Source organism: Mastigoproctus giganteus, chromosome 5 (assembly GCF_048544385.1).
Source record: "Mastigoproctus giganteus isolate SK-2022 chromosome 5, ASM4854438v1, whole genome shotgun sequence".
Lineage (NCBI taxonomy): Eukaryota > Metazoa > Arthropoda > Arachnida > Uropygi > Thelyphonidae > Mastigoproctus > Mastigoproctus giganteus.
The window spans coordinates 92,941,563-92,968,484 of record NC_143579.1 but is presented as its reverse complement, the minus strand read 5'-3'; the positions used below and the strand labels follow the sequence as shown (position 1 = coordinate 92,968,484).

At 39.2% G+C, this 26,922-nt stretch overlaps 1 protein-coding gene across 1 annotated transcript in view; it reads right to left on the bottom strand.

Moving 5' to 3' along the window:
- The window catches only part of LOC150085562 (RNA-binding region-containing protein 3), a 201,272-nt gene that overhangs the window by 80,774 nt on the left and 93,576 nt on the right, over window positions 1–26,922 (bottom strand). Inside the window, exons 5-6 of the mRNA XM_090373348.1 lie at window positions 18,680–18,791; window positions 2,618–2,826 (exon numbers count right to left, since the gene is read on the bottom strand). Coding sequence (XP_090229474.1) covers window positions 2,618–2,826; window positions 18,680–18,791 — 321 coding nt within the window. The remainder of the gene's footprint in view (window positions 1–2,617; window positions 2,827–18,679; window positions 18,792–26,922) is intronic.

Below are 26,922 nucleotides of genomic sequence, written 5' to 3'. Positions count from 1 at the left end.
CACACAAAATGCCTTTAAATAACAAGCATTGACCAACGTACAAATTATCACGTAATACCATAATACAAATGCAATGACAATTTTTCCACCACTGTGTTCTTGTGTGTGTGTGTGTGTGTGTGTGTGTGTGTGTGTGTGTGTGTGTGTGTGTGTGTGTGTGTGTGTGTGTGTGTGTGTGTGTGACTGAGAGGACAGAAGTGAATAGGTGATCCTAGTAGCTGAGGTGGATTTGTGATTTTGCGAGTTTTATAGTTTTGAAATTTTATATTATATTTAGTGTTTTACTAAAGGTCCTGTAAAGGAGTGTCGGAGAGCATTTCTGTGTTCTTTGTAGATTGGATTAATCTCAGGCATGTCACTATGGCAGATGAAAGGGTTGAGGAGGAGTATTCCAATAATAGGCATGTGCCTATTATTGGAATATAGTAATGTGATATATGAGGTGTGGCAATAAAGTTCCGAGAATGGTGCTGCTGTTGTGGTCATGTTCAATGAATTTTAAAATAAACGGAAATGGTACATTGTAGTTCCAACAGATGGTGATACAGAAAATGTCCGACGGGCTGCAAGGAACAAGAAGTTTTGTTAATAGCAATTAATGTTCCATGTCATGATTTTGCAATGGAACAACAAACAAATATAAAATTTTGCTTTAAACTGGGAAAATCTACAACAGAAACATATGAAATGTTACAAAAAGTTTATAGTGATGAAACATTAAGTCATACCAGTGTTTGAATGGTATAAGTGGTTCAAAGATAGACACGAGGCTCTTTGCAATGATCCACGAAGTGGGCATCTACCACCCTCTCAAAATGAGGAGAGAGTTCCCAAAGTTTGAGAAATTGTGGCAAGAGATTTTCATTTGACCCTCAGAATGATGGCTGATGAATTGTATATGAATAAGGAGACACTTCATCAATTTCTGAAGAATTAAGGAAAAGGAAGGGCTATGTAAAATTTGTGCTGCACAGCCTCAGATGAGCATCAGCAACGAAAAGTGCCATCTTGCAATGACTTCATCTAGACTTGAAAGGACAATCCTAATTTCCTCAACTGTATTGTCACTAAAGATGAGTATTGGGTGTTTCAGTATGACCCAGAGATGAAGTGTCAGTGCATGCAATGGACTTCATAATCATCAAATGTATAGTTAAAGGGGAGGGAGGGAAAGAGAGAGAGAGTCAATGCTGCATTCTATATACAGGTTCTTCAAAGACAACTGAAGTGCATTTCCCGGGTGTGAGGTTGCAATTTCAAGAGAAAAGAAGCTGATTCTTGTTGCACAACAATGTCCCTGCCATTCTGCACTTGTTGTGAAGACATTTCTGATGAAACATAAACATGGCATTATACAGATCAACCATCCACCCTACTCTCCCAATCTACCACCATTGGACTTCTTCTTTCCCAAGATGTCTGGTGTCCCAATTACTTTAATAATTTGTTTGACGTTTGTCTAATAATTTGTCTGATGATGGTAGATTGTTTCAAACAAATCAATTACTCTCTGTATGAAAGCAAATTTTCACACATCTATCTTACAATCATCCTTTTCAATTTAAGTTTATGATCCCTTACATGTGCTGTCTGAGAGTTTGAGTTTGATTTTGATTTTATTGGCGCAAAAACGACTAAAGTTATACTGCGCCAAGAAAATATTAAAATATCAACATGCTGTCTGAGAAAGAATAAGGATGCCATAGCGTTTAGTTTACTCAATCCATTTAATGCCTTAATCACCAAGTTTAAGTCTCCTCACAAGTACCTAGTATCCAAATGCTAAAATTTGCAGAAATGAAGTCTTTTGTAGTAAGAGTACCCATTGTTTCCATGACTAATGTATTTGTTCTTCTTTGTACCTGTTCCAAGAGATTCACATCCTTCTTAAAATGGAGTCTAACCACTGCCTTATACAATGGGATATCACCTCCTTGTCCCTGCTGGAAAAATGCCCATATGTCACTAAAGAGACCTGTGTGCCACCCTAGCAGCATGTCTGCACTGCTCAGAAAACTTCATGTCAGACTATACAATTACTCCTAGGTTTCTTTGGTTCTCCACCACCTTGAATGTGGTACCACTTAACTGGTATATTATTCTGGGATTACTGCCACCCATATGCAGTATTCTTCATTTATCAATGTAAAACCCCAACTGCCACTTTCAGCATATCTGCCTAATTGACTGTTCTTTCGCCCTTCTATTTAAATCTACCACCATTACCATTTTTTCTTTGTCATTATTTTTTTTCTTTTTTTTTTTAATGCACTGAAGAACTCTATTATTTCAATTTTATTCATGTCCACTGAATTCTAGATCTGCTAGAATTCGGTAGGCATAAAGAAGACGACACTTTTTTGCATAAACTACTACAACAGTTTAGCTAGATGACAGCATGGTAATAAAATACAGGACTGAAACTTCATGGATTGTTGGTTTTTTTCACCACCCATATCAATCCCAGAGAGGGATGGATGGGTGGTGAAAATAAAGCCAAGTGAAATGTGGTGAGGTGTTACTTTATATAAAACAATTTTAATTTTTTATTAACCATCTAAGCAATTTCTTATTTACAAAAAATGCAAGGTATATTTTATAAACATGTTGTACTTACCTTTGACTATCTTCTTCACTTTCTAACTCAGATTCTTCAGGACTGGTCACATCCATCTCTTCTTCTATTATATCCTGATTAGCATTATCCTGTATAGCCACTTCTGAAATTAATGAAGTTTCTATTGGGATATCTGGCTGAAGTGGAGGTGCTGGAGTTATTGGACCAAAAGGAGCAGGCAGGTTCATTTTGTTCATTAAATGCAGTACCTAACAAGCCCAATATAAAAAAAATTGTGTACTGAAATAGGATATCAAGCCTAATGGGGATCATTAAGTGAATTGCAATTAATCACATACTCTCACATGTTATGATAGTAGGTGCATTATGAAAAAAAAAAAAAAAAAAATCAAGCAGTGAATTTTCAATATTTCAATATAATGCTTTGTAATGCTTCAATTTTGCTTTGTATTTTTTAAGTGAAGGGAGTAATCAAATCTTCACTATGTTATGTAAACTCATCAGCCTCCACAACATTATCCATGCTAGCCTTTTTCAGTATCTGATATATTTCTTGGTATAGATTGCACTGGCTATTCTTAAGATAATTTTGGAAAAAGCAAGCGATAGTTCTCTTCAATTTCCATTAAACATTTAATGCCTTTTTTTTATATAGATTTTTTTTCTGTGTAGCTTCTTCCATTCACGAGCATTCTAAAATAATTTTAAAGGAGCTACTAAGGAAAAACAAATACATGAATCAAGTAAACACAATAGCAGTAAATATAGCATATGCAGAACTTCCTACTTACTAAGTAATGCTTTAGTTTGGTGGGAAATGCCACAATGGTAATTTACTTTCAATCAGCTTGGAGTGCTATTATCCACTGGTGCACATTTTTTAATATTCTGGATATTATTTTTAAGATGTCATTATAAAAAGATGGGCAATATCACAAACTAATTTTCAAGTGTTATAATAAAAGTCATTAAAATGTTATTAAGCAAAGTATACCTGCAAAGTATATAAATAAATAATAAAATTCTATTTATATTATAGACAACTGAGGCCATAAATTTTACAGACCAATTGTTATATTAAATTATTTTCTATAAGTAGCTTATAGACCTAGTCAGGATCCTTAGTTGAGACAGCGAGATTTGGAAGTTAATTAATACTTAAGTGTCAGTAGATTTACCGTTCGTAACTTGCTGCCATTGTTATACGATACAAAGTTATATCCCGAACTAGACAGCTTAAGCTTAGTATAGTATAGGATAGGATATAATATAATATTGTCAATTAATCATTAAATCTATTAATCTTGTTAAACTTCACTGTCAATTAAATTGTACTTTTTAACTAAATACATATAATTACTTAGATTACAAATGTCACATAATTAATCAATACATAACTTGATACAGAAGTTTTATAAACGGATCTCGTAGATAATACTCGATAAAAATATATATAGCATTATAACTATGTTGGGATACAAGTTTAGGATTATAATTTTGTACTGAAATTGAAATTTTACTAAAATTAAATCGAAATCATGACTCAGACCAGATCAGCAAAGCAAAAGGCTCAAGCTAATGGGAGTGCTGTGGCTCAGGGGAGAACTGAGGGGGGGGGGAGGCAGTTGCCCTCTGAATCACAGCCTTTTCAAATGCACTGCTTGCTTGATAATTGTGGAGCAATTGTGGTATGGGACATGATATTACCATGGAGGATGTCTTTGTGTGTGCGCGATGTAACGAGTGTAAGGAAATCAGGCGACAACTCAGTGTTGTTATGGGTCTATATGAGAGTTTCAAGGACAGGGTGGATGCCCTCGAAAGATCTAAATTGAGGGGCCCATCAAGCTCTCATCTGCCCACATCAATGCCAGAGCTTGCACTTGGTCTTCACGCAACACAGCAACAACCACCAAGGCAGAATGCGTTGGTCCCACAGGAACCAGTAGTTGTTGGTGACTCTATTGTCAGGGAAACGGGGAACATGCTTTGTAAAAAGGATAGGTGGAACAGGACTAGGGTACGTTTGCCAGGGGCAAAGGTTGATGATGTTGTAGAGCGGATATCATCTTTTAAGGGCACAAAGCCATGAATTAGGGTTGAATTTGAAAGCGTCTCATAGATATAAGGAATGCAGAACTGGAATTTGGGGAGTACAATATCTACAGAAAGGATAGACAGTATAAGAAGGGAGGAGGGGTTATGCTATTAGTTAAGAAACACATAAAATCCAAGTAAGAGAAGCCAGTCGACATTGCAGGACAGTGCAGTGTCGAGTCAGTTTGGTGTGACATAAGCATAGGGAGATCAAAATTGAGAGTAGGAGTGTGCTATATGCCTATTTTTTTTTTTTTTTTTTGATTTGGTAGTTGTTGGCGCATCGGCTTCTGTGGCCATATTGCACCTCCCAAGGTTTTTGCAGTACTTTGATCCAAGCCCGAGGCGGGAATCGAACCCGCGACCTTTGGGTTGCCGGGCAGGTACTTTACCCACTCGGCTAGCCCGGTCGGCAACTATATGCCTAATGACTCTGATGAGTATAATAAGAAACTGTACAGGGAAATAGAGTGGGCCAGTAAATCAGAGAGCCTTATAATGGGGGATTTTAATTTCCCAGATATTGACTGGAATTTGTGCGTTGGTCAATCACACACTAGCAAGGCTTTTGTGGATTTATTGGATGATTGTTTTCTACATCAGCATGTTCGGGAGGCAACTAGAGGGAGTAATACTCTTGATCTGATTATCAGTAGTGATTCTTCATGCATTAAGAATCTGCATATAAAGGAACCACTAGGTGACAGTGATCACAGTGCTGAAGTGGGATTTACTCAAAGAGGGGTAAAGGGAAGGGTTTTTGCTTTCACAAAGGCAACTACGATGGTCTGAGACAGTATTTAAATTCTATACAGTGGGACTCACTGATGATGATGTTACCAACAGCAAATTCAAAATGGGAAGCATTCAAAGAACTTATCTTGGAAGCTACTAGGCTTTACATATCAACTAAGAAATATTGTTCAAGGTTTAGGAATAAATGGATGTTAGATAAATTAATGAGACATATGACAGAGAAGAAAAATGCATGGGATACATATAAATTAATGGTTGACACAGAAGCCTATGATAGATATAAGTTGATCTGTAATCAAGTTACAAAGGAGGTTAGGCAGACGAAGACAGATTACGAGAAATCTTTGGCAAGGGATGCAAAGAAAAACAGCAAGGAGTTCTTTACTTATGTAAACTCTAGAAGGAAGGGGATGAATCTGATTAGTCCACTTGATATCGATGGTTCAACTGTTCATGATCCTGCTCAGGTAGCTAACAAACTAAATCAATATTTTGCATTGACATTCACACATGAGAAGTTATTCAGGAAGGGGAATGCCATAGATGAAGTAAACACTGACAGTGAGTTAGATGATCTTGTAATATTGAGAGTAAAGTGGAGGAGAAATTGAAGATAAATACAAGAAAGGTACCTGGGGTGGATGGGATCTATCCAGTTATATTAAAGGAGGCAGCAAAGGAAGTAAGCAATCCATTAGCCATAATTATGAGAGCTTCCTTGGACTCAGGGGAGGTACTCACAGACTGGAGATGTGCAAATGTAATGCCAATTCACAAAGGAGGATCGAAGGCTGACACAAGTAATTATAGACCTGAGTTTAACTTCTGTTCCAGGAAAATTAATGGAAGCACTGGTTAAAGAAGCACTGCAGGATCATTTTGACAAGAATTCAGTTATAGCTCAGACACAGCATGGTTTTGTTAAGGGAAGGTCTTGCCTGACCAATTTGATTGGATGCTATGATGTAGTCACAAAAGAATTGGATGCAGGGAATAACTTTGATATTATATATTTGGATCTTAGAAAGGCTTTTGATACTGTTGCACATGGAAGACTGCTGCACAAATTGGAGCAGTGTGGCATTGGTGGCAAATTTTTGCTATGGATAAAGGGATGGTTGAGTAGCAGAAGACAGAGAGTGGTAATTAATGGATTAGTGGAGTCCCTCAGGGTTCAATATTGGGTCCACTGTTGTTTTCTGTATTTATAAATAATATTAATGATGGTATATCAAGCTTAATGTCCAAGTTTGCAGACAATACAAAGGTTGGCAGGGTGTTAAGGATGCTACTGATGCTATGCTGCTGCAACATGATCTGGAAAGGTTGAGCAGATGGGCTGAGAGGTGGCAAATGAAGTTTAACATTGACAAATATAAAGTACTACATATGGGAAATAGCAACCCCAGAGCAACGTATCAACTCTGTGGTACTATACTGACAGTGGTAGAGAATGAAAAGGAACTGGGGGTAATTGTGCAAGCAGATATGAAGTTCTCTGAGCAGTGCAGACGGGCTGCAAGAGTAGCTCATGGTGTATTATCAATGATATATAGGAATTTTTCTAGCAGGGATAGGGAGGTGATTATTCCTTTGTATAAGGCAAAGGTCAGGCCGCACCTTGAGTACTGTATACAGGTCTGGAGGCCTCATTTCAAGAAGGATGTAGAGCTGCTAATATGAGTACAGAGAAGGGCAACAAGGTTAGTGAATGGAAAGAAGGGTTGCCCTTATGAAGAAAGGCTTAAGTTTTGCAAATTACAGTGTCTGGAGACTAGGCACCGGCGAGGTGATCTGATAGAGGTGTACAAAGCCTTGAATGGTTTGAGCATGCTCAATGCTGATGGGATACTGCGTCTTGCTCAGAATAATCACCTGAGAGGGCATAAATTCAAATTCAGGAAAGACAGATGTAGGATAGATGTGCGGAAATTTGCCTTTAGCCAGTGGGTAGTTGGTTGGTGGAACAGACTTCCATCCCTTGTTGTGGAAGTTGATAGCCTAAATAAATTTAAGACTCAGCTGGACAGGTATTTCGAACAAACAGAGGGGTGAAGTGGAAGGGTTTTTTTTTTTTTTTTTTGGCTGATGCTGCATAAGCTTGCTTTCTTGCATCATATGCCTCTACTAATGCTAATTCTAATGCTAATATTAGTGAAATTACGTATTGGAAAATTAATATAAATGCCCATAGTATGGCGAAACAGTAGAGCGAAAATTTAACATAAACCTAACAATTAATTGTAATTGCGAGGGTTTGTTTGTTATTTGGTTTTTAGGAGCATTAGCAACTAAGGCCACATTGCTCCGGGGATATGCGGTGGTCATTCCCTGACCTTTCCACTGTTGTTGTTGAGTTTAATGACACATGGGCTGCTGGGGCCATATTGTGTCTTTCTAATGGTGAATATGAAACAATAACTATATTTTATGATATATTCCTATCTGATTTAGGAAAGTAAATAGTTCCTTTCTTATTAGGAACATCTCCCAGAATCTGCATTAAATTTATTGATGACTGCGTATTAGCAATTGACTTAAAGATGTCTAAAGCAGATGGTTTGAAAGTGGGGACAATCCACTAGCAAATGGCGAATGGTCAGTTGAGCTTGGCATGATGTACACTGGGGAGCGCTGTCATTAGTTAATAGATACACTAACTAATAGTTAATAGTCATTAGTTAATAGATAATGAGGTGAGTATGCCCAATCCTAAGCCTTTCTAAAATTGTTTATTCTCGTCTATTTTTCTGGAAACTGGACAGCCACAGCTTTGGTATAGTTTGTTTCCTGGATAACCTCTCCAGATTAGTGACCAGCTATTGTAACACACTTTACAGATGATATGTTTGAAACTGGAATAAGGAACTTGACAATTCTGTAAAATAGAGGTTTCTGGTTGTTTGGCTACAAGATCTGCTCTATACCAGAATGCCCTGGTATCCAGCAGAATGTCACAGTTTGGTTTGACTCATTACACACAAGCAATTTAGAATGGATTTGTTTGATAACAGAGTGAGAGGAGGTGGTATTACTATTTATGGCAGAGACAGCACTGAGCGAGTCAGTGTATATTAAGGCAGACGAAATTAGAAGTTGAGTAATGTGATCTAGAGCCAAGTTAATAGCATAAAGCTCAGCAGTGAAGATACTGCATTCTACAGGTAATGAGACAGAAGTGGTGAATGACGGGAAGGTTGCCGCAGCGCCTACTTGGGTCTCAGTTTTTGATCCATCTGTATAGATCTTACAGGCCTGTGAATTAGAAGCAGAGTCAATTTCATGTAACTGTGCGATATTGAAGGGAGACGAGGTGTTCTTTCCCCACTGTTGGAAATAGTCATCGTAAATTGCAGGGATATTTGTCCACGGTGGATCAGGCGATGTCATGTCCTTATATATATTGCCGATTTCTATATTCCACGATTGAGTTAGTTCTTTAAGTCTAAGTGCAGCAGGTCTGTTTTCATTTGGTTTACTGTTGAAAAATGACTCCCATTCGGTATTATATAGACATCTCCAATTCGGGTGAGAGGGAAGACTGCAGATTTTTGCGGCATACATAAAAAAGCAATGTTTTCCTCCGAAGATGCAAGGGAGGTTCCTGGGCTTCAATATAAAGGCTCTGAACTGGGGACGTTCTGAAAGCTCCTAGAGAACCTCTCAGAGCACTATGCTGGATCGTGTTCAATTGCACTAAAGTAGTTTTCCTAGCAGTCATACACTGGGAAGCCATAGTCTAAACGGGACCCGATGAGAGCTCGATAAAGATGGATAAGAGTATGTCAATCAGCGCCCCATGACATAGATGACGCACACCGGAGGATATTCAATTTCTTCAAGCAGATGGTCCGAAGGTAGGTCACATGTACTTGAAAGTTTAGTTTCCTATCTAGCACCAGGCCAAGAAAATGGACAGTGTGAGCAAGAGGTATTGGCATGTTATTGATTTTTAGCTCAGGATCAGGATGAAGTGATCATAGTTTGCAGAAATGAGTAGTGGTGGATTTCTGTTCAGCAAGACGATATCCAGTGCGTAAGGTCCGGGCTTCTATTTTGAATAGAGCAATTTGCAGTATTCAGTATTCATACTTTGTGATTGGCAGGATATAGTGAGGTCATCTGCACATAAATTTGAATGGTTTTTGGAAGATCTTCCAATATTTTGTTGACCAGAATCGCAAATAGGGTAGCACTCAGTATTGAACCCTGTGGGACAGCCTCTTCTTGAATTTGAGATGCTGACAGCACGTTTTGATATCGGACTTGAAAGGTGCGTAATTTTAAAAGTTCTGGATGATTTGAGGAAGATAGCCTCTCAGCCCCAACTGATGCATATCTTTAATAATGCCATGACGCCAGGTGGTATCGAATGCTTTGTGAATATCTAGGTTGACCATCACTAGATGCTGTTTCATAACGAAGGCATTTCGTATGTTGCATTCAAGTTTTACAAGTAAATCTAGGGTAGATCTGTTTTTACGGAAGCCATATTGGTGAACAGAAAGAAGATTTTGAGAATCTAGAAACCAGGTGAGCCTCTTATGCACCATCCTTTCAAATATTTTGCCTAAACAGCTTGTTAATGATATCGGTCTGTAGTTCTGGACCAGAGTGGGATCTTTGCCTGGTTTTGGAACAGCATAGATATAGGAATGCCGCCAGGGCAGAGGATAAGTATTTTCTGAAAAGATACGGTTATAGAATAGTAATAATATGTCAAGGTCAGCTTCACATAGATGCTGCAGCATACTGTAGTGAATACCCTCTGGTCCTGCTGCACTATTTGACGATTTGCTTAAGCATTCCTTGAGCTCAACTAGAGTAAAAGGCTGGTTATAAGGAAGTGAGAGTCTAGTTTGAAAATTCAATTTTAGACGTTCTTCATTAGCTTTAATGCGTTGAAAGGATGTCACATAAGAGGATGAGTTGGAAACGTTATAAAAAGACTCTGATAGCGCATTTGCAATATCAGTAGGGGAAGATAATTCCTGCCCTTTCAATTGTATTATTGGTGATTGCAGCGGTAGAAATTTCCCATTGAGTGCTTATATTTTTTTCCAAATAATTCGAGTGTCATTATTTTTGTTAATGGATGAGGCGAAGTTAATCCAGGATTCACGTTTTGCTTTTTTTATAATTTGTCTCGCTTTAGCTCTGAGGTTTTTGTAAGCAATTACGTTGGCTGTAGTTGGGAATTTACGAAAGTGGTTCCAAGCTCGGTTTTTATCACATTTTGCTTTGGAGCATTCTTCATTCCACCACTGATTTTGGTGTACACTCTTGCACTGGTTAGATTTTAGAATGGAAATTTCTATTGCAGATAATACATGGCTGGTAATGTGGTCAGTTATGTCTGCTTTGTGGAAGTTCCAAGAAGTACAGCCTTTAGGGTATGACACGACCTGTGTTTGTATTGAACTGATAGGGATATGGTCACTGTGGAATGGATCATTTACCACTAACTATTCCATGCTTGGAAAAAGAGATACTGAATAGATGATAGGTCTATGGCAGATGTAGCACCAGCAGGTAGTTGAACATGAGTTGGAGAGCCAGAATTTAAAAAAGTCAGGTTATGGTTATCCAGGAATGTTTCGATTAATTTGCCTCTACTATCCATGGTGGAGGATCCCCACAATGGATGGTGACCATTGAAATCGCCAAGTAAACAGACAGGAGGTGGAAGTTGTGTAATAAGACTGTCCAGTTGTTCAGTTTGGGAGCAAAGGATAATTCGGTGAAATATAAATGGATGCAAGTGATAACGACATTCAACTTCAAAAGAGGTTTGTAGTTGGAGATGTCTTGAGGGAATTGTAGATTTCACAAGTATAGCTACCCCACCATGAGCAGGAGAGTTAGAAACCCTGTCTCGCCTAAACATAGTATAATTTTTGAATTTGACAGAAGCTGTTGTTGTTTGGTTTTTTTTTTAGGAGCATCAGCAACTAAGGCCATATTGCTCCAGAGATATGCGGTGGTCATTCCCTGACCTTTCCGCATCCTCCGTATTTGGTGATCACGAGTTCGAACCCGTCTAATCAAAAAGCGTGTGCTATGCACTGCTGCTCCTGCTCACCTGGCTACGGAGGCGCCTTGACAGAAGCTTGTGGTGATAAAAATGTTTCCTGTAAGCACACACCTACCGCATTAGTTTGAGTTAGTAAATCACCGAGGTTGTCTATATTACTGTGTAATCCTCTACAGTTCCATTGTATTAATTTATTCATTGGTTGGGTTGGTTTGAGGAAGATTGATCTGGCTGTTTTTTCTGAGAAGATTTAGCTGCTTGGTTTTGGTTTTTCATTTCTGGGAAAGATTGGGTATCCTGTATCCATGATATCACTAGCACGTAACTCTAGTACTGTGTCATCATCCTCTGATTGAACATTTGTTTCCATGTTGCTATTTTGTGGCTTCACCCTTTTCTGATTTTCAACAGTAGTTGATTTTGTTGTTTCGGGCAAGGTTGAGATAGCATCAGTTGGGATGCTGATCAGCGTATTGCTGGTTTCGTTGACTGTAGATTTCTTATTGCATGATAACACAGTTTTGGCCCAGGTGGCAAAGGAAATACTCGGTTCTATGGAACCATCTGTTTGAGTTGCAGCTGAGCGGCTGGTTCTGGTGACAGATGCGTATGATCGGCTAGGCATGGTTAGTAGCACTTGCTTTCTTGCTTCAGGGACTTCATGTTCCACTTCATATTTCTGGATTTTTTTGCCTGTTTTCCAAAGGTCACATGCTTTAGAAAATGAAGGGTGGTTCTCCTTACAGTTTGGACAAATAGGAGTGGAAGCTGTACAGTCTTCTTGAGAATGCTCCTTGGAACCACAAAGAGGACACATAGCATCGCCTCGGCATGCTGCTTGAGAATGACCATACTTCTGACATTTAAAGTAGCAAATGGGGTTTGGGATGTAAGGACAAATCTTGAAATTTAGGTAACCTGCTTTAACAGAAGATGGAAGAGTCAGAGTACTGAATGTTAAAATGATAGACCTGGTTGATAGTAGGTTGCCATCTTTTTTGGTCATGATTCTGCGTGCATGAGTCACTTTTTGTTCACTAAGCTCTTCTATTATTTCTTGTTCAGAGACAGTAAGTCTCATTTGCTGATAACGCCTTTAGAGGTGCTCAGAGAGTTATGTGGCAAAACTGACACTGGAATGCTGTTAAATGTTGTCAATTTTAACAATTTTTCTGAGTGGCTTGGCTTAGAAGCTTCAATTAGGTCTCCAGATTGTGAAACTGGAGAAAATGAAACTGGAGAATTAGAAACAAGCCAATTACGATATGCAACATTCTTCTCTTGAACAGCCTTAGCACATTTATTGGAAAACCAAGGTTTAGATAAAAGACGAGATTTTAAAGTGGAGTGAGGGATAAAGGATTCCATTCCTGCAAGAATAATTTCACTGACACGATCTGAGCAAACGTTGACATCAGAAGTTTTGAAACAGTAATCCGACCAAGGAAAAGAAGAAAAGAAGTCTCGCAGGTCATCCCATTTTGCATTCTTGTAATGCCAAACAACATGAGGTTGGGAATAGCCATGAGATAAAGGTTCTATTGGAGAAGAGACAATCCCCAAGTTGTGATCTGAAGTGCCTAAAGGACCTCTCACTTCGGCCATGTACTTAGAAGGGTTGTTTGTGAGAAAAAGATCAAGCATATTGGCTGTATGATTAGGATTGTCCAGTATTCTTGTAGGTAAATGAACAATCTGGGCAAGGTCATTAGTAATTGCAAAAGCCTCAGCATCTCGACCAGCTGGGTCGGCATGACTAGAAAACGGAACCCAGCTGGAGTTGTGAACATTAAAATCACCAAGGAAAATTACCTCACTGTTAGGAAAGTTGGACTGGAAAAAGTCAAGTTGTAAAGAGAGGAAGTCAAAGAGCACTGAGTGATTAGTGGAATTGGGAGAACGGTAGAGACAACAGATGAATTTGACACAATGAGGTAGAGAGATTTTAAGCCAGAGAAGATCAAAGAGAGGAGATTCCAAATTGCCAAGTCTCTGACAGGGACTATCAGAATGGACATATGCACAAATATCACCTTTGAGGCAAAAGGAATCATACAGCGAATAATTTTGTCATCTGAGATGAGCAGTAGTTGAATCAACCGATAACTGAGATTCTGTCAGAAAAAGTACATGGGGTTTGGCAGATTGCAAGTGGAAATGGACATCATTGAGATTACAATTTAGACCAAGTATATTTGTGAAATGAATTAGGAAGTGGATTGGAGATTTAGATCTTTTTGCAGATGAGCTTGCTCTATTAGTTTGATAATTGATGGTGTATTCAATAGTAAGAAAAAGTGGGTGGGACATGCTGTATGAAGTAATGAAATTTTTGGATATGATACACATGGTAAGAATATACCCAGATCCTTGACATAACGTGGCCTCAGCAATGCTCCCCGCATACACATTACTCGGACTCCCTCCAGTCACTATCTGGCAGAGTAGAGGTAGCAAGATTATACACTAGCTGATCTGGAAGCCTCCTAGAGAGTTACCAATAGGTTCGATCCAGTGTACTAACTAGCGGCCGGCCTGCGAACACCTTTTCACCTCGAAATGTAAGGAATATTGAATCTATCCACGATGTTCATCATAACCTCAAAGGTCATCAATCATACTGCATGATGGAAGAGATAGGGAAGGGTTGACTGGAACTTAGCTTTAGAGACTAAACACGGGTTCCACTACTTCAAGCCTCGCCGAACGGGCTAGCCGGGTGGGTAAAGTGCCTGCCTAGCAACCCAAAGGTCGTGGGTTCAAATCCCGCCTCGGGCTTGGATCAAAGTACTGCAAAGGTGCATTATGGCCACAGAAGCCAATGCGCCAACAACTACCAAAAAAAAAAAAAAAAAAAAAAACCTCAAGCCTCCAATAAGCAAAGTGGTGGTATTGCACCGGTTGATGAGAGTCATCTACCACCTAGTACTGCCTGGTAACATAGGGGGGGGGGGGCGGCGTTCCTCCATGTGGTGTGGGCGCCATACCTCGACCCCTGCTTACGTTGGTTCACACCTGGGTGGTCACCCACCATGTAGTTGTGCATGGAAGTTATACCCAGGATTACTAACAGCCCCACCATCGTGAAGGTGTAAGCAGAGGATTTGGCTCTCATGGACCGTTCGGACTTCGCCGAAATTGGGTCCACTTGACTTGAGTGTCACCCGAATATCAGTTCCATCAGGGTTTTAGACTCCCAGGTAGCAAGTACAGCTTGTCTGGCATATCTGAGAGAATGTCTGTGACAACCTCAAGGATCGTTAGCCCTGGAAGACAGAATTCATGCTCCCAGGTTACCGACCCCGACAAGTGGAGGCAGGAGCGGTGCCAACCAGTGACCAAGCGATCAGCAGAACAGGAAAGCAGTACATTGCTAGCGATAGTAGTAACATTGCTAGAGGTGAAGCAGTGATGTTGCTCAGCAAGGGAAGCAGTAACATTGTGAGCGGTCAGCAGTAACGTTGCGAGTGGTGGAGGGATTATTTAAGCACTAGTACTCGCCCTAGAAAAATCGCTAGAAAATCACACTAGAAAGATTGCTTGGCACTCGGGGCTAACTTTTCCACATCCTTCATATTTGGTGGGCACGGGCTCGAACCCCGGTCTAATCAAGAAGCATGTGCTATGCACTTCTGCTCCTCCCCACTTGGCTACGGAGGTGCGAATTGGGAGGGTAGAGAAGGGGTAACAAGACAGAAACTGTAGCCGAAAGCCTCCAAATAATTTAGAATATAATTTAAATCTAATTCAAATAAATTCATTTTAAAGTTTAAAATATAGAACCAATTATATAACAATTTAGTGAACCCCCCAGTAAGGTAAGAGTTCCGAGAAACATGAAATATCACCAAAAAGACAAATCACACTACTAAAACAAAATAAAATAAAAATAGACTGACCATTATGCCCTATATCGACAGAGGACCACAAGGCCAATAATGGTCATGGAATCACTGCATTTCAATCGTTAGACAAATCGTCGCATAGGCAAGCCGATCGAAGGACCTATACATCCCTCCTTCCTCTGATCGAGCCATAAATGCAGAGGATTTTCATAGCGGTGGACCTAATGCAGCAAAAAATAAACAATAGAACAGGCTAGCACTCCAGAGTAAAGCCACATCACAGACATACTGAAAGCTTAACCAGCTAATATAGATACAGAAAATGTAAATATATTTATAGATGGCAGTATAAGCGCAGCTTAAGCACGTCAAACCCACTACTACAATCTGATTTACATATATATAAGTAATGACATTAAAAAATAAAATAGATAAATAGAAAATAAATAAAAATGAAGTAGTCAGAGGCAGTAAAATACAAATCCTCCACACAATACCCAATATATTACTGAAATTACATATTGAAAAATTAATACAAATATCCGCAGTACAGCAAAACAGTAGAGCTAAAATTTAACATAAACCGAACAATTAATCGTAATCGGGAGGGTAGAGAGGGAGTAACAAGAGAGAAACTGTAGCTGAAAGCCTCCAAATAATTTATAATATAATTTAAATCCAATTCAAATAAATCCCTTTTAAAATTTAAAATATACAACCAATTATATAACAATTTAGCGGCACCCCCCTCTAGAAAAGGTACCAGTGCCGAGAAATGTGAAATATCACCAACAGAGACTAATCAAACTACTAAAACAAAATAAAATAAAAATAGACTGATCATTATGCCCTGTAACAACAGATGAGGCCAATAATGGTCACGGAATCACTTCGTTTCGGTCATGGATTGACAATATATATATATATTTTTAGCATTAGCATAGGCACATGATGCAAGAAAGCAAGCTTATATAGCATCAGCCAAAAAAAAAAAAAAAAAAAAACCACTTTATTTCACCCATCCACTCGCTCCAAATGTTTGTCAAGTTCTGCCTTGAATCTATTTAAGCTATCAGCTTCTACAACAACAAATGTAAGTTTGTTCCACAAATCAACTGCCCACTGTCTAAAGACAAACTTCTGAACATCTATCCTACAACCGTCTTTCCTCAATTTGAATTTATGCCCTCTCAGGCGATTATTCTGATAAAGGGATAGAATCCCATCAGCATTGAGATTGCTCAAACCATTCAAGGCTTTATACACCTCAATCAGATCACCTCGCAGGTGCCTAGTCTCCAGACACTGTAATTTGCAAAATTTAAGCCTTTCTTCATAAGAGCAACCGTTTGTTCCATTCACTAATCTTGTTGCCCTTCTTTGTACTCGTTCCAACAGCTCTACATCCTTCTTAAAATGAGGCCTCCAGACCTGTATACAGTACTCAAAGATGTGGCCTAACCATTGCCTTATACAAGGGGATAATCACCTCCTTATCCCTGCTAGAAAAATTCCTGTATATCATTGACAAGACAACATGAGCTACTCTTGCAGACCGTCTGCACTGCTCAGAAAACTTCATATCTGCTTGCACAATTACCCCCAGGTCCTTTTCATTCTCTACCACTGACAGTGTGGTACCACAGAATTGATACATTACTCTGCGATTACTGCTTCCCATATGTAGTACTTTATGTTTGTCAATGTTAAACTTCATTTGTACAACAGTACACTGCTCCTGTTGCAGCAGTGTACTGTCATTAGTGTCATTAACAACCCTGCCAACCTTTGTATCGTCTGCAAACTTGGGCATTAACCTGATATACCATCATCAATATCATTTATAAATATAGAAAACAACAATGGACCCAACACTGAACCCTGAGGGACTCCACTAATAACATTAGTCCACGAAGAGAGTGTCCATTGATTACCACTCTGTCTTCTCCCACTAAACCATCCCTTTAGCCATAGCAGCAATTTGCCTCCAATGCCACACTGCTCCAATTTGTGCAGCAGTCTTCCATGTGCAACAGTATCAAAGGCTTTTCTAAGATCCAAATATATGATATCAAAGTTATTCTTTGCATCCAGTTCCTTTGTGACTACATCATAGTATCCAATCAAATTAGTCAGACAAGACTTCCCTTTAACAAACCCATGCTGTGTCCGAGCTATAACTGAAGTCTTGTCTAGATGATCCGGCAGTGCTTCTTTAACCAGTGTCTCCATTAATTTCCCTGGAACATAAGTTAAACTAACAGGTCTGTAATTACCTGTGTCTCCCTTTGATCCTCCTTTGTGGATTGGGGTCACATTTGCACATCTCCAGTCCATGGTTACCTCCCCTGAGTCCAGGGAAGCTCTCATAATTATGGCTAAGGGTTTGCTTACTTCCTTTGCCACGTCCTTTAATATAACTGGATAGATTCCATTCACCCCAGTACCTTTCTTGTGTTTCTCTTCAACAATTTCTCCTACACTTTACCGTAAGTCAGTGGTTTTCAACCGGGGTGCCGCAACAACATTCCAGGAGTGCCACGTAATTTGGGTTTAAGTTACTAAACTTATTATTATTTTTTAAAATTTATATGTTTATTTCATTATAAAAAGGTGTACGGTATCTTTTTAATTTTGTGGTGATCTATAATTGATGTTCACTTAGTACCTCCATATAAAAAATAAAATTATTATATACTGTATACATATAATTTGTATTATGAAACGTAATTTTTATAATTATATTATTGTAATGACTATCACATTACAATCATTACTGACCATGCCCATGGATTTTGGGAACGCAAGTGGCTCGAGAGCTTGCGAAACGGTTCATCCACTCATAATACTATTAATAGGGGGGTATGCGCTTAACCCCCTGTTTGAGGCGGTTGTCCTCAGACGGGATGCCTGGTTCCGTTTGACACACTCCCGAGCCACTTCTGTTTCCGATGCGCATGTGGGAAATGCCGACCATGTGCCTGGTGAATCACGTGTTTGAGTGCCGTGGGCCTGCTACATAAGGATGTGTCACTGCAGTAATAGTACACTGTTGAAGAAGGAGACAGCAGTCTCCGAAAGCGCTGGTATTTTAGCAAATTTTAACGATTTTAGTATTGTTTTTAATTGTTTTATCGTAATTTATTTTATTTTATTGTAATAGTTTAGTCTCCTGATATTGTATCATAGTATTTTATTATATTTTATTTTTGTATTTTATAGTAAAATTTTTAATTGCTTGGCTGGTGTTTGAATCTAATTATTGCAGTACAAAGATATTCAAATTTTCATTTTTTTTTTTTTTTTTAAACAACAGACTTACATATCTTCAAAACCAATGTAAAATTTAAAACTGAACTATAGTCTTACCTGAGTATAAAATTTGGGAACAGAAGCCAAAGCATGTGCAATATTAGCAATAATCGAAGGTGTTGGTTCAGGATATTTGTATTTTAGAAGTGGAGATGGAAGGTAATCTAATCTGTAAAAACAATAACACAATTAACACAGTAAGTCCTCGAAGGGTTATAATTACCAGTACTGCATTTGATTTCACTACTGTACTCTAAGCTAACCACAAATGTAATTAAGCTTCACTACTGTATTTTAAGCTAACCACAAATGCAATTAAACTTCCCTACTATACTTAAGCTAGTCATAAATGTAAGATGACCATATGAATTTGGCAGTTGGCAAAATAAACTTTTTGGAATTTTTGATGAACTATATTTGCTTTTATATCCTTCTGCTGGATTTTTTTTTTTTTTTTTTTAGGAGCATTAGCAACTAAGACCATATTGCTCCGGGAATATGCGGTGGTCATTCCCTGACCTTTTCGCATTCCCCGTATTTGGCCGTGATGGGCTCGCACCCCAGTCTAATTAAGAAGCGTGTGTTACACACTGCTGCTCCTTCCCACCTGGCTACGGAGGCGCCACACATATATATCCATATGCTTCCTTTTGACTATTTTTGAAATCCTCTACCAAAAATGTAAAAAAACTCAGTGACCAGACATAATTAATCATAATTTTAAATCCTTTACCAAAAGTGCTTACTTTTGAAATCCTCTACCAAAAATGTAATAAAACTCAGCCACCAGACATAATTAATCACAATTTGATCTGCAATTCCTCTTACACAAGCCCAACTGTAGTCATCTTCACTATTACAATGACTGAATTTTTTTTTTTTTTTTTTTTTATGAAAACCCCAAACACGAGAGGAATTAGAACCTATAGTACTTAGTACCATGCTTCGGTTGGAGGTTGAGAAGATGAAAGAAGATTGTTCCAGAAAACGGCAGTTGAATGAATAAACGAGGAAGATGAAAAGTTCGTTCTGTGAGTTTGAAGTCTGGACAGTAAATGGATGTTGGCTGCTGGTGGCACATATTCGGACTGTTTTGAAAGAGAGAGTTGGAATTATAGAAGCCAATCCAGAAGAACAGGGTCTATGGAAGTATCTATAGAAAAGGCATACAAAAGAAATAGTACATCAAGGAGACAGCGAGCGGAGAGACTCTGTTAGACAAGTGATTAATTAACCAAACTGCCCTTTTCTGAATGGAATCTAGAAGCCAGAGAGAGAGAGAGAGAGAGAGGGAGAGAGAGGCAGAGGCTTTTAGGGCACCGCCCCAGATGTTATAACAATATTTCATGGTAGGGAGGATTTGTGATTTGTAGAGTGAACAGCTGTTTGTAAGAAAAGTAATGCCAAGATCGAAAGAGAAAACCAAGTTTTTTAGATGTAGAGGAAGCAATATTTGTAATGTGCTTGTGCCAAGAGAGATTAGAAGTCAGGGTAATCCCCAAAAGAGATATATCATTTTGCCTAGAAATCGGAGTGCCAAAAAAGATAAGCGTAGGAGCAGAAGACTGAGTTTTAGAAGGGTTGAAATCAACTAAGTTGTCTTTGCCCCACTGGAGAATTACCTGGAGATCAGTATTTAAGGAATTGGTAGCGGATATTCGAGAAGTTGAGGCTGATTGAGCAGGGCAAGGTTTCCCAAAATGAAAAGTGAAATGCAATGTGCTATCATCAGCAAAACTATGGATAGGAATTCCAGTTGATGGAAGAAGGTCATTAATATACAAGAGGAAAAGAGTGGAGGAAAGAACTGAACCTTGGGGGGACACCAGCATTAGTGGAGAAGTTAGAAGACAGAAAGCCATCTACCATCACCCTCAGTGAGCAATCAGAGAGAAAACTGGACAACAAATTACAAAAAACAGTTGGCAAATCATAAGATGGAAGCTTCTTTAGAAGACCTTTATGCCAACACGATCAAAAAACCTTGAGATGACAAGAGCAACTGCTTGTGCTTTGCCAAACTTTTCCATTGAATTTGTCCATAAATGGGTAACATAAGCCAGAATATCACCAGTGGATCGACACTGATGGAATCCATTGGTGATCAGACCGAAGATTTCTAGATAGTTTAAGAGTTGGCGGTTAATTGATTTCTCCATTACTTTAGAAAGAGTAGAAATAATTGCAATGGGACGATAATTGGGTGGGAGGGATTTGTCACCCTTTTTAGGAACTGGCTGGATATGAGCAAATTTCCAAGCAGAAGGAAAAACACCTTTGGAATAAGAAAGTGAAAAAAGGCGGCAAAGAATAGGAATAAGTTCAGGAGCACAGGTTTCGAGAACAAGTGGAGAAATACCATCAGGGCCTGGAGCTTTCTTACCTTCAAGATTCATCAAAATCCTTCTGATATCCTTTTGACGGAAGACCACAGGAGGTATTGAATGGAGCATGTTGGGAATGGTGGGAGGTGTTTTACCAAGGTCACTAATACATGATTTGGAAGAAAAATGGGATGCTGGCAGGACAGCTTTATCTTTGGCTGAAGTGACAACAGAACCATCTGGTTTGGACAGAGTGCGAGCAGAGCTGGGCAAACGTTGCGGCCAATAGGTTTGGCAAGAGACCAGAATGCTCGGCTACCATTAGGGCAAGAAGCAAGTTTTCTACTCTTAGCCTGTTCGAATTCTAGTTTGGACTGATTGATAACAGCTTTACAATTGTTGCGAGCTTTGGTATAGGCAGAAAATGAAACTAAGGAATTGGAAATAGGCCAATTACAATATGCAACGTTCTTCTCTTGAACAGCCTTAGCACATTTATTGGAAAAACAAAGTTCTAGATAAAGGACGAGATTTTAAAGTGGAGTGTGGAAAAAAGGATTCCATTCCTATAAAATAATTTCACTGACACGATCTGAGAAAATGTTGACATCAGCATCAGAAGTTTTGAAACAGTAATCAGACGAAGGAAAAGAAAAGATAAGAAATCGCGCAGGTTATCCCATTTTGCATTCTTGTAATGCCAAACAATACGAGGCTGGGAATAGCCATGAGATAAAGGCTCCATTGGAGAAGAGACAATCACCAAGTTGTGATCTCAAGTGCATAAAGGACCATTCACTTCGACCATGTACTTAGAAGGATTGTTTGTGAGAAAAAGATCAAGCATATTGGCTGTACAGTTAGAATTATCCAGTATTCTTGTAAGTAAATGAACAATCTGTGCAAGGTCATTAGTAATCACAAAAGCCTCAGCATCTTGACCAGCTGGGTCAGTATGACTAGAAAACGGAAGCCAGCTGGAGTTGTGAACATTAAAATCACCAAGAAAAATTACCTCACTATTAGGAAAGTTGGACTGGAGAAAGTAAAGTTGCAAGGAGAGGAAGTCAAAGAGCTAGCTCCAAGTGATCAGTGGAGTTGAGAGAACGATAGAGACAACAGATGAATTTGACACAATGAGGTACAGAGATTTTAAGCTAGAGAAGATCGAAAAGAGGAGATTCCAAATTACCAAGTCTCTTACAGGGAATATCGGACACATGCACAAGTTCCACCTTTGAGACAAAAAGAATCATACAGCGAATAATTTGGGCGACTGAGATGAGCAGTAGTTAAATCAACCGATAACTGAGATTCTGTTAGAAAAAATACACAGGGTTTGGCAGACTGTAAGTGGAAACGGACATCATTGAGATTAGAATTGAGACCATGTATATTTGTGATTGATTATTTTGGTTTTTAGGAGCATTAGCAACTAAGGCCATATTGCTCCGGGAATATGCAGTAGCCATTCCCTGACCTTCCCGCATCCTCCGTATTTGGTGGTGACAGGCTCGAATCCCGGTCTAATCAAGAAGTGGGTGCTACGCACTGCTGCTCCTTCCCACCTGGCTACGGAGGCGCCAGTGTATATTTGTGAAATGAACTAGGAAGCATTTGGGAGGTTTAGATCTTTTCGCAGATAAGCTTACTCTATTAGCTTGACAATTCATGGTGTATTTAATAGTAAGAAAAAGTGTGGGGGGGGGACATGCTGTACGAAGTAATGAAATTTTTGGATATGGCGTACACATGGTAAGAATATACCCAGATCCTTGACATAACATAGCCTCGACAATGCCCCCCCACATACACGCTACTCAGACTCCCTCCAGTCACTATCTGGCAGAGTAGAGGTAGCTGATCCGGAAGCCTCTTAAAGAGTTACCAAATGGTTTGGTCCGGTGTAATAACTAGCGGCCAGACTGCGAACACCATTTTAGAGTTGTACCCTCAAAATGTAAGGAAGATTGGATCTCGCCATGATGTTCATCATAATCTCAAAAGCCATCAGTCATAATGCATGATAGAAGAGATGGGTAAGGGTTGACTGGAACTTAGCTCTGGAGACTAAACTTGGTTTCCCCTACTTCAAGCCTCCAATAAGCAAAGTGGTGGTATTGCACCGGTTGATGAGAGTCATCTACCACCTATATTGCTTGGTAACACAGCGGGGCTGCATTTCTCCATGTGGTGTGGGCACCACACCTCGACCCCTGCTTACATTAGTTCACACCTTGGTGGTCACCCACAGTGTGCTTGTGCATGGAGGTTATACCCAGGATTACTAACAGTCCCACCCTTCTGAAGTTCAAGTAGAGAATTTGGCTGTCATAGTATTGCATTTGACATTATCCCAACATGCCTTCTGCTCTAAGGCCAGTACCTCACGATGATACAATGTCAGTTCCAAAGCCACCTTAAACTTATGGACTTGACTGTGATTTAAGATTGAAAAAGGAGTCTCCAGAAGATGCAGAACCCAGAACAGATCAAATCTTTTCAGCTCTTGATACTACAAAGTCACGTCTAATCATTCAGGCAGAATTGAACAATTTAGTCAGAGATTTGGATCTCTTCAAAACCATGACTCAATTACTAGGATCACAGCATCAGAATCTTCTTGAAAAGGTGTCTTTTTATAAGAAGAGGTAATCTAATATAACAATCTATTACTCCATGGGTGCATTGGTTTATTGTAACTATGTCCAAGAATTTATCTACAATGCTACTAAAACACTGACTATTATCAATAAATTACCTTTATTAAATAAATATACTGACTGTATAAACTGTATATTAAAATAAAATAAGATGATATTATAACAAGATTGAAAAATAAAAGTGCTAAAAAGATGTTTAAAATTACTAAAAACCACTAAAACCATAATATAAAGGGGAGAAACTTAATTGGTTAAATAATGGTTCACTCTACATTCAGTTTACCTCAGAGGTTGAGCTGGGTAGCCCCCTTCCATTCCTAGATGTGTACGTGTATAGAGAAGGCCGACACTTGAGAGCCAAAGTCTATAGAAAACCAATGTATCATGGCCAATACACACACTTCTTTAAAACTACCCAAGTCAGTTGCCACAAAATTTGTGTGGTCAAGGCCTTAATGGGTTGGGTGGGGTCCCATTGCACTTCATCTGAGGAGAGGGACGACAGCACCAAATGGGTTACGGCTGACCTAGTAACGTGCAGTTACCCCCAGAGCATTATTGAGGGATGTTTAAGAGATATGAGTAGCAGTCGTAGGGATGTTTTTACACCTGTTGCCTCCGCATACATCCCCTACTATCCGGGCATCTCGGAACCCATCGCTCGTGTCAGACACGCTGTGTGCAGCTTCCGGGCTGGAGATTGCACATGGTAATGTCTGCAATTAAAGATCCTATTGCGACTAATGACACTAGTGGGGTTGTATACAAAATTGAGTTGTTGTTGTTGTTATTTGGTTTTTAGGAGCATTAGCAACTAAGGCTATATTGCTCTGGGGATATATGCGGTGGTCATTTCCCGACCTTTCCGCATCCTCTATATTTGGTGTATTATCGGGCTCGAACGAAATTGAGTGTCCGGATTGTGGGGAATGTTATGTGGGGGGGAGACGAAACGTAGGCTGCGTGATCGCCTGGGGGAGCATGGTAGGGCCCTCAAGATGGCTAATTATGTAGGTTCAGCTGTAGATGAGTTAATTGCAGAGTAAAGAGAGTTAGGATGCAACTTGTCATTAAAGCTTCATTTTCTACATTCCCATTTAGACTTTTTTCCTGGAAATTTCGGAGCTGCCGCCGCTTCCTCCAATGAATACTGTGAAAGGTTTCAACAAGATATTTCTCAAATGGAAAAAAAGATACCAGGGAAAATGAAGTCCAAATATGTTGGCAAACTACTGTTGGAATCTCATACGGGAGACAGTAATGGACAATTATAAAAAGACAATTAAAAAAAACCAACAAAATAAGTGTTTTGTTATCAGACAAACATTTTTGTAAATTGAAATTAACAGTTGTTGTTGTTATTTGGTTTTTAGGAGCATTAGCAACTAAGGCCATATTGCTCCGGGGATATGCGGTGGTCATTCCCTGACCTTTCCGCATCCTCCGTATTTGGTGGTCACGGGCTCAAACCCTGGTCTAATCAAGGAGCGTGTGCTATGCACTGCTGCTCCTGCCCACCTGGCTATGGAGGCGCCTGAAGTTAACAGACCCACTGTTCAATATTTACTACTGTATATAACATTTTCTTAAAACATATTAAATCTTTATTTTTACTAGAAACTTAGTTTGAATTTAATCCCTTCTCTGTTAAAATTGGAGTTTGTTACAGCAATATGGTTATGATATTTGAATTCAGCAACATCAAATCTGCAAGAATCAACTTGAATTTTAACAGGGAGTAAAAAAATTTTATTTTTGCCAACCAGTGTTATAGGTCTCGTATTTGCTGTGGGTATTGTCTTTCTTGAGGATAGCCTTCACTTTTCTGATAAGCTTCTTCTGTTATCCCGTTGGTATTGGGGTCAGTTGGCCTATCTTCTCTCTTATATCTTCTGCTGTAGCCTTCTTTCCCAGGTTGGTAGTTCCTTGTTTTTGCATTGTGTTATGTTGGTCTCTGATTTCCCTTCTGTTAATCTTAGTGGCTGCTACAACATCACAGTAAATGGGTGTGTGGATGGTGTCAAGTGTTATTTTGTTGTTGTTTTGATAATTGGGTATAATTTGCTTATTCAGGCGTCTAAGACTCACCACAGGATTTTGTTGGGTTTTTTCCTTCAATATGGTGTGGGTGTTCATGGGGTCCTTCCCTCGAATTCTGTTAGAGCTTTCTTCCACTCTTCTTCTATCCTGAATATCGCAATCTCATCTGTTTCCACTTGAGCTGCTCCAACTTGTAATTCCTCCTTCAGTTCTGGTTCCATCGTGTCCATATTCATTGTCGTTTGCAGTTGGTTGCTCACATCCTACTTGATTTTTTCCAAGATTGCAGGAGCTATTAGGTTCTTGACGATGGTCCATCTCTGGTCTGCTATTCGCTGTTCAGTGACACAGACAATTAGGAACGGTTCCAAACACTTGGTGTGTAGTTTCATCCTGTACATTGTCATGTCCATCTCTAACTTTGTTAATTTGTAGTATGCTCACATGTTGAACGTATTCATATTGATACTCCACTTCATGTGTAGTGGAGCATCAATTATTTCATACTTGGTTGGTCACTAGTGCAGTTGCACACGAAGTTGGTTGAACTGGATGGTCAGCCTTCAGTTATGTTAGTCATACGAGATACAGCACCGCTCACTCCACTGTCAATCATGGGAGACAGTTTCTTATTTTTTGAACCGATCCCTCTGACTAAGTTCTTAACGCGAGTGACTTTATCCTGTGCCACACTTTATGCAGTATGTTCAATATTTCTACAACTCATCTTCATTCACCTATGGAGGTTTACTTGTTTAGTGCTGACATCCAGTGGTGGGTGGAAGGTTAGAGGAGCAACACCATATGGTGCCACTCTCTGCCCCAGCCATCACTTTGACCTTGGGTGAGATGGGATTCGAACCCGGGTATATGATATTGGTGGTTTTTCATCGTAACCACAGGGCAAATCGCATCCCTTCTAAGAAGATATCAGACCACTCTCCAGGTGGTCTAATATCTTCTAAGTTATGCAGCTGGTCACAGCCTTGTATCTTATTATTATTGTTTTAGGTTTAAAGAAGTCAGGTCTGTCAAAATGAATACTGAGTGATGAAAATAACTTTCAATGAAAGGATTGTCATGCAAGCAAATCCTGAGTATATGATAGAAGAAAATCCTGAGACATTACACAGTGACTGTCTTTCACATGTTAACATAAAGAACCAAGTTGCAGAATTCAAAATAAATTGCAGCATCAAAAAAAATAATAAAATTCGGGTCTCGATGACTTGTGAATGTGTCAAAACACAGAAATCATTAATACTATTTGTGA